The following is a 9210-nucleotide window of genomic DNA, read 5'->3' as shown; positions in this document are numbered from 1 at the left end:
AATAGGCTTCCTGTAGATTAGATTTTAGTTGAGACTTGAAGGAAGCCAGAAGGAGGAGGAGAGGACAGGGAAGAAGGTGCAAGAACACTAGAAAGGTGGGAGAGGCTAGGTTATGAGGGATTTTGTATTTCATCCTGAAGATGATAGGGAGCCCCTGGAGTTTACTGAGAAGATAGATAGGTGACAGAGTGAGACCTGCACTTCAGGAAAATCACTTCAGCAGCTGAGTGGAAGAAAGATTGGAGTGGGGAGAGACTTGAGGCAAGTAGACCCACTAACAGGTCACTACAATAGTCCACACATGAGGTGATGAGTATCTGTATCAGGGTGGTGGCAGTATAAAAGAGAAGGGGGTATTCAAAGAATATTTCAAAAGTGTAATTGACAGGCCCTGGCAACAGATTGGATAGGGGATGGGGGGTTGTCGCATGTGAAAAATCGTAAATAGTTGAGGATGTCATCTAGGTTGCAAATTTTAGGGGACTTGGGAGGATGGTGGTAATATCAATAGCAATAGGGAAGATGGGGAGAAGGACTTAGGAGGAAAGATGATGAGTTTTGTTTTCTATGTGCTGACTTTAAAATGGATATCCAGTTCAAGATATACAAAAGGCAGCTGGAAATGCAAGACTGGAGATCAGGATAGGTAGATTTGAGAATCATCAGCATAGAGAACTAATATAGAGGGGAAAGAGAAGAAGGTCCAGGACAGAGACTTGTGGGATACCTATGGTTAGAGGGTGTGATCTAGATGAAGACCTAACAAAGGACACAGAGCTATTCTGATGGATAGGAAGAGAACCAAGAGAGTGGTGCCCTGAAAACCTAAGAAGAGAATATCAAGAAGAAGAGGGTTATCAATGTCAAAGGCTACAAAGAGGTCAAGAAAAATGAAGAATGAGAAAAGGCCACTGAATTTGGCAATTAAGAGATCATTGGTAACTTTGGAGATTAGTTTCTAAGGTCAGAAGACAGATTGTAAGGGATTAAGAAGTATAAGGAAACAAAGTAATAGAAACCACCTCATTCTTCAGTATTTAATGCTCTAGTTGGCTCTCTGCCCGCGTGTACCTATGCAGATAAGACTACATATATGTTCAGCCCCACCCTAGATTCTAGAATTTGGGATGATGGCTGGAAAAGGACGTGACATAAGGAATATAGGCAAGTAGCTCAGAAACTCAGCATTTGTGACAACTTTGCCGTTGATCTCACTCTTTCCTTACACATTGGTTCCAATAACTGGACTCTTGTTTTTTGTCCTCTGATCAAGTGTCTTCTCAATGCTTCTAGATACTACGATCCTGTTCCTGAATCCAGCACTATGTTTTGGAAGCACTTAAGCTGCCAAATCTTCCCGTTGGCAGCTCCCCTGACTGAACCTCTCTCAACCCTTTACCTATGCCGCTAGTTTCAGGTCCCAAGCACCTCTAGTCAAGCTTCCAAGAAAGATCTGGTTATGATCTGGATGGTTTAGCTGCTGAAGATGTTATTAGAAGGATGCAGAATCTTTTTTTTTTAAGATCCATGTATAATATGAACCAAAAATCACATTTCATATATTGAGTACTTTTTTAAAAGACTGATCTGCCTCAAATAACATCATTACAGTGATACACAATGAACATTCTCTATACATAACCAATATAAAAAAAGGCACTTATAGAATGCTTTTAGGTTTACAAAGCACTTAACATATATTCAAATACATGGAGAGTGGAGATTGTCTTGCTTCTTTTTGAATCCCCAGTGTTCAGCAGTTCCTAGCACATAGTAGGCTTAATAAATGTGTATTGACAGACATCTCTTGCATTCATCCCTTCCTTTCCATTCTTACTGTCATCACTTTAATTAAACACCTCATTACCTCTTACCAGGAGTATTAGAATAATTTCCTACCTGGCCTCCAGTCTACCCCCATTTCAATTCACCATGTATACTGCTGCCACACCATTTTTCTTAAAGCACTATTAAAGCCCTTAAAGCTCTATTCAAGTTATTGCCTTGCTTAAAATTCTTTCTCCCTGCCTTAGATTCAACTCAAGATCTACCAGGGCCTAGCCCAACCTATTGAGCCTTTCCAGCATTCTAAGACTACTTTTTTTCATAAATTCTATTTTACAGTCAAACTGACCCATTCACTCTCACCAAAACATGTTCAAGGTGGTCTTTGCCATTCAGTCTCCCACTTCTGTGCCCTTATTCATGACGACCCAAATGCCTGGAATCAACTTTTCCAATCCATCTTCCTGTTAAAATCTCTCCCTTCCTTGAAAGCACAATCCCCAATGGAGCTATCTCTTATCCCCACAAGTGAAAGTGATCTCTTGCCTCAGATTTTTCATAGAATATTTAACCTCTATTTTGCATTTACAACCTTCTGACATACCAAACTCATTTGTATACATATCATATCCTCTCTATTAGATTGTAAAGTCTTCAGCACAATTTTTTTCATTTTTCTATCTCCTGTGGCTAACTTAATAATTATCTGTTGAATGAATTAATGCTTACACAATACTACAGAAAGACAAATGTGTGCCTAACCACTTTATTTCCAGAAGTCAAATTGTGACCTATTATTCATTTAAGATCTCTAAGCACCAGGCACTATTATACTTCTTTGTGTTAACTGTGGCCAACCTCCAGTTTGAAAATAATTCAGTTTTCCTGGAGACCAAAACAATAATGTAAAACCTAAAATTTTCTCTTTATGCAAATGTCTTTACAACTCTAATCATCACTGAGTTAATCAGGATTAAGCTTTTAAAATTATTGGATTTGATTACCAAAAAGAAAAAAAATTACTCTTGGGAAACAAAGTGGTGTCAGGATCCTCATACCATTTACTATTAGGAGACACTCTGTTTTCCAGAGTTAAGGCCCAGCAAGCAAGCTGTGCCCTGAGCTTGGCATATCAATCCTTTGTGCTCACCTTCCAGATGATCTCAGCCACAATAAAATTTCAAAATTGTTTCACACCAGTATCAGGAGGTCTCTGAGCTTGGACAAGCACCTGTAGTACCCATGTTCCAGTCATGAAGTCCTGCTATAAATCAAACTTGTCTCATTGTTGCTATTACCCCTTACTGTCAGGGTTACAATTCACTGTGTAGCCATTGGTATAAGTACTGAGATTTGTCTACGCTAAAGGTCTCCTACTGTGGTGGACCCTGGCACATATGTGTCTAGTTTTCTTCTTCCAACAGAATAAAGAAAGCTTTTTGCTTACAACCACTGTTAGCTCTTTGGTTTTGTTGTTTCATTTTATTTTTACAGTTAACTGTGATTTTGATAACCTGTGTGAGCTCTCTGGTTTTGTTTTTTGTTTTTTTTTTAGAATTAACAGGAGTTACAGAGCTGCTGTGACTCTTCGGTCAGGGTTGACAGTTGGTGTCAGAAGTGGGATCAGAAAGGGTTAATTCCCCATGCCTCCCTCTCCAGTGTGACTCGAAGGAGCCCTTTGAGCTCTGCTCGATTTGAACTTGGAGAGTGGCAGTGGGTAATTTTCCTTCTCTGATTTCCAAGCTCCCATCTTTTGGTCCAGCTCTGTTGCCTTGGAGAACTGAAACTGGTTGTCACAACTGAAGAGAGGATTCATCAGTCTCTTCTTGATGAAGTCTTTTGGCTTATTGGATCAGGTACCTTTGTTTTTGTTTCCCTTTGGTTACAATAAGGGAAATTTGGTAATTAAGAGTGAACCTCCAACAAATACTTGGCTGCTGGACATACGCATTTAGTCCATTGAACAGATACTTGCAGGTTCTTAAGTAATTGGCATAATGTGACATTGTTGGTCAACTTGGGATTCTTTTCATCAGGTTTCAATAAATGGCTACTGGAAACCACCAAGTAAGAAGCCTTTTGTAACATGCATTCCCTTAAAAAAGTTTAGATAGAATCGTCCTGTCTATGTATCTACCTTATCATTTTTTGTCTATGTTTGTGTCTTTGTAAAATGTAAAATGGCTGTGTTGTGTTTATGTTGTTTGTGTATTCTACTACCTTTAAAGATTTAAAATATAGCCAGTCAGAAAAACTACTAAGGGCTCTAGCCAAAAAGTTTAGAACACTGGGAAAGATCAATGAACTTTCATAGTTGAAGCAACTGCCCCAGTAAGAAGGACCAACTTCAACCTTAGGCTTTCCTCAAGAAATTAGGTTATAAGAAAAGGAAAAAAAAGACAAAGAAAAGAGAAAGAGAAAAAGAAAAAAAAACATTCAAGACATTTTATTTCTTATCATTTCAACTTTGCCCATATTGGAATTACAGAAATAAAGTCAGATAATCTACATTTTTCACAGGCTGCCCAAAATCCTTTGGCATGGCAAGCTGCAGGCTGCAGGTTACACAGGCCAGCTATAGTAGAAAATGGCAAGTGCTGCAGTCTAGGAATTGCTGATGTCTGTGCCTGGGAAAAGTTTTGGGGACAACCTTGGTCTGGTCTAAGGTAGGATCTTCATGACTTTATCTCCCCATTGTGCAATTTCCTTTTTGAAAAGGAAATTTCCCACTTGGTTAAACTTGAGCCTTGCTTTTGATACCCTATGACTACATGGTCAGCTGTCAAATATTACTCATGCCTGGAATCAAACAGAGCTAAGGTAGTTTTTCCCCCTGTTAAGACAGACATTGTTATAACTATGTCCCTCTTTTTCTTTTTATAGCAAATTTCTACAATCAATATGTTCTATAAGTACAATACTAAATCTATTAAATAATAGATTGATTCTAGAACATCTCTGAGTTACTGTAAGATGCAAGTATGAACATCTTCCAATTTTAACCTGTATTTTTGGTCAAATTATAACATGGGGATCATAACCTAACGGGGAAATGATTAGACAAAGTAATCAGAGAGAGATGTAATGTGAAAGTTTTCTAAATAAATGGAATAGTAAAATGAGGATTAGACTGTTTTCTCTAACAACTATACCATGACAGCAGGGAGATGATGACATGACTTGGAACTGACTTTGATTTGAGTGAGGGAGGACTGTGCAAAGTCACCAGCCTCACTTTCTCCTCCAGAGCCATCTGAGTCCAGTGGTCAAAAATCAATCAGGATGACTGGAGATGGCCCAGGATGCAGTGGGAGACCTTGGCCTTTTTAAGATAAGGTCTTTCTGAGTAAGGCAATGCCCATTCAGTGAATAGGCCTCTTTAAGAAGTGAGTCAAGGGATGGTCTCCTTTAATCAAAAAATAAAGTAAAATAGAATAAAATAAAACTGGGAAGGGAAGACCTTCAGGGTTGCTGGTCAAAAAAAGAAACAGTAATGTAAAATGAATGTAAATAGTATGTTTTAGTAATAAGTTCTCAAAATTGGATTAAGGATTTTATATAGAAATTGTAGTGACAATGGAAAAGAAAGTGAAATTATATTCCCATTTTTAAAGTATCTGTCAGATAATTTTAAAAGGCAGAAGAGTTCAGCTTGTTTTGAACTCTCATAAATTTTTGAAAGATTCTTATATTAGGTACAGGATTTAGGTAAGGATAGAAACAGCAAATGGTATATAAACTGAAATTCTATGAAGTTTCAAAATTGAAGAACCAAATTTAAGTGATTGTACTAAATTATATTAAGTCAGAATTATGTAGGAACCTCTAGATTTGGAACCAGAGAAGCAGAGCCCCCTTTAGAGCTGTCCTGAGAATAAAGCCTATTGTCCAAGAAAATAAATCTAGGGACTAGATGACTACATGAGACATCTGGGACTCAAAATATGTTGGTTAAATGGATATTGAGAATGGGTTACTAGGATACAAGGAGACTTAATGTTAATTAATATTGGTGATAATTACTGTATTGCTTTGCATGGTTTATGTTCAAGTTTTCTTGGTTACCTTGGTGACATGTGAATCTCTCTGCTCAAAACTAGTCCACCATGAGCCCTCTAGGTAGTTTTATCTGTAACCTGACGTTAATGAAATGTTATTTAATGTAATTATGATTAGGAATTTATGGAAAACTTTATTGCATTGTTTGAACCTAGCCCTCCATGACTGGGAAACTGGACCATCTCTATATGTTGTTTAGAGACCTTCAACCCAGGATGTATGTTATGCTGACCAGAAACTCAGATCCAAAGACTGATGGCAAGGAGTTTTCTCACAATTACACATCTCAAGCAACCCATATGTCGTCTGAAAACTAGCCCTGTACTGATCAATCAATCATTGTTTCTAAGGGCCCCAACTAGGTCCTTCTCACTACTCCCATAGCTGTCAAACTCATGGGTGAGGACTCCTGCATCATCTGAAGAAAGCCCCTGCTCCTGAATGGACCAGACAATCCTCCAGGGACCTCAAGACTCATCTAGTATGGACCCAGAAGCAGCTGACATCCAAATGAGACAGCTATCCCAAGATTCTGGACAAGAGCTGGGTATATATATTGTCCTAATTTTTTTCCCTTTTCCTTTTCCTTTTTGTTATGTGCCTGACCATCAAGGCCCTGATTCAAGCATGTACTGGCATACTCTCTCTCTCTACCTTCTTGGCTCTCCTACCTGGGATACACTTCCCAATAGGTCACCTCAAGGAACTAACCTCCTGGGATAAAAATGCCATTCCATCATTGCTAAGGGTAAGGGGCTAACAAATTGTTACATCTGCTACCTCAACCCCTAAGTTCACCAACCTAAGCCTACAGCTGTCCCTCAACTCAACACCTCATCCTGGCCCAACTGGCCTCTCCTGACATCTTGGCTTATACCTGCTTCTTCTTTATTGACCAGAAGGACAGGGGCTCTTTTCGACCCTCTCCCTTCGGCCAAAAGGGGGAAATGTGAGGATCCCTATGCCAAGACTACCCCTTCTCTTTTTACTATTAGGAAACACCCTGTTTTCCAGAGTTAAGGCCCAGCAAACAAGCTGTGTCCTGAGTTTGATGATCACCCTCTGGATGATCTCAGCCACAGCAAAATCCCAGAATTGTCTCTGAGCTTGGACAAGCACCTGTAGTATCCATGTTCTGGTCACGGAGTCCTGCTATGAATCAAACTTGTCTCAGTGTTGCTGTGTGTAGCTATTGGTGTTGCAGTAAGTATTGAGATTTGTCCCCACTAAAGCGGATCTCCTACTATGGGGGGTCCTGGCACATATATGTCTAGTTTTCTTCCTCCAACAGAATGAATAAAGTTTCTTCCTTATAACCACTGTCAGCTCTTTGGTTTTATTTTGTTTTGTTTTGTTTTATTTTTAGAGTTAACTGTGGTTTTGATAACCTGTATTACGCTTCTGTTTTGTTTGTTTTTAAGAATTAACATCAGTTGCAGAGCTGCTGTGGCTCTTTGGTCATTTGGTCAGGGTTGACGGTGGCCAAAGTAATAAAAGAAAAGAATCTCCCAAATCTTGAAGATTCACTGATTATGATAGAGAGAAAAAGGGCCAGAAATATAACAACCCCACATTCAGGTTACGGGCTTGGGAAAGATTTCTGCTGAAAGCCACCTCTGGGAGGCCAAATTTGGGCCCTTGGGTTTCTCCTAATGTTTCAAAATGCTATAATGTAAACCACTCATTATTCAACTGGGAGGCAACAGATTTTTTGGGGAGGGGGGTAAGAAGGAGATGGGGGTGGGGTTGTAACCTACAATACAGAGGCCAAGTGAGTTGGATGGAAGAAATAAGCTATAACCCAGATACAAGGCCCAGAAGACCACAGTGTTACATAGATGCAAAGATGCAGCTCTATAAAATATGTGTAAAAGGGAGAGACAAGGTGTAACCCCAACATGGGGGGTTGGGGCAGAATGACAGTGGAATAGAGGGGCAGGGCAAGACAGAATGTGACCCTAGGATTCCAGGAGAGAGGCAGAAAGGAAAACAAAAACAAAAGAACCACCATAGGGGCAAGAAAAGAAAGAATAACAGCATTTATGCATCTCTGTAAGATTTAAAAAACGCTTTACAAATATTATCTCGCTGTATCCTCACTGAACAGCCCTGGAAGGTAAGCGCTATTGTTATCCCCATTTTACAGATGGGGCAGACTGAGGTGAAGTGACTTGCCCAAGTGTCTAAGGCTGGATTTGAACTCGGGTCTTCATGACTCCACAACTGAGAGGGTGGCGCGGGGGGGGGGGGGGGGGGGGGGGGTAGAGAAAGAGTGTGAGCCCAGGACAAGGGTGGGTACAGAATGTGACCCCAGGATGCGGGGCAAAGGACAGCTAAAAGGGAAACCAGCAAGGGGGGCGAGGTAAAGCTGGACCCCAGCCTGGAGTAGGAGGAAAGAAGGGACCCTGGGGTGGGGGTTGGAGAATGACTCAAGTCTGAGGGACGTGGGGGCGGAAGCAGTGCTCCGACCCGAGCCCCAAGGGGAATGGCGGTGGGGGCTGACAGCCGGGGTCAGAGGTGGGTCAGAGGTCACACTCACTGTACTCCTCGGTCCGCATCAGGGGCCGGAAATAGATGGGGTAGAAGGCGGCGCCCAGGAGGAAGGCGAAGCCACCGAAAATCATCGCCGTGCGCAGGTTGTGAGACATGACCCGAGCTCGGGACTCCCCACACAGATCACCGACCCAGGACCCCCAGCCGCGCTCGCAGCAGACGCGAGGCACCGGAAGTGAGGGTGGGAAGAGGCTTTCACTTCCGGAGTGCGGGGCAGGGAGGAGGGAGGAGCGTTGTGGAGGCGGGAGGAGGGAAGAGGAGGGGAGGGAGAGGGGATGGTGAAGGGTGCGGGGTTGGGGGATAGCTGAGCAGGCTCGTGCTCCTCCCTCCCCATCCTGCCCCGGCTCGCGACTGGGCCCTGGGGCCCAGATTTGTGTCCAGTGGAAGGGTGTTTGAGGTCTGGGCGGCCTAGAGCGAGTCACGTGACTGCCCATCTGTGGAATGAGGGGGTTGGTGGGAGAGGGCGGTCAGCTCACCTACGGACAACGACACTCACCGGGTCTCCAGTGTGGGGTTCAAACCCGAGTCCTCTGCCCTGCGGATCCGAGGGCAGTATTCTGACACCACACCACACATTCAAGGGCGGCATATTAAGCACCTACTCTAGAAAATGAATTGTTAGCTCTGGAGGATAGAAAGATGAATGTGACAAGACGTCCATCCGCCCCTGACCTTCGTCCCTCCTCATGTTCAACTTTCTGCACATTCTGTGCTTCAGCTCATAGACTCATAATAGGTTAAAACTCATCTGATATAATTCCCTCTATCCATCTTTTTCTACCTCATCACTCTCCATCTACTTTATTGACTGTG

General features: G+C 42.0%; 1 protein-coding gene across 1 annotated transcript in view; it reads right to left on the bottom strand.

Annotated features, from left to right (window-relative positions):
• SMIM20 (small integral membrane protein 20) overlaps positions 1-8577 on the bottom strand; it is a 21754-nt gene extending 13177 nt beyond the window's left edge. Inside the window, exon 1 of the mRNA XM_027836029.1 lies at positions 8384-8577. Within this exon, the coding sequence (XP_027691830.1) occupies positions 8384-8492 (109 nt within the window). The 5' untranslated portion in view covers positions 8493-8577. The remainder of the gene's footprint in view (positions 1-8383) is intronic.
• Between the last annotated feature and the right edge of the window lie 633 nt (positions 8578-9210).

The sequence above is a fragment of the Vombatus ursinus genome, unplaced genomic scaffold (assembly GCF_900497805.2).
Source record: "Vombatus ursinus unplaced genomic scaffold, bare-nosed wombat genome assembly UNPS02014818.1, whole genome shotgun sequence".
Classification (NCBI taxonomy): Eukaryota; Metazoa; Chordata; class Mammalia; order Diprotodontia; family Vombatidae; genus Vombatus; species Vombatus ursinus.
The sequence above is the reverse complement of the archived record's forward strand: the minus strand, read 5'-3'. Positions and strand labels throughout refer to the sequence as shown.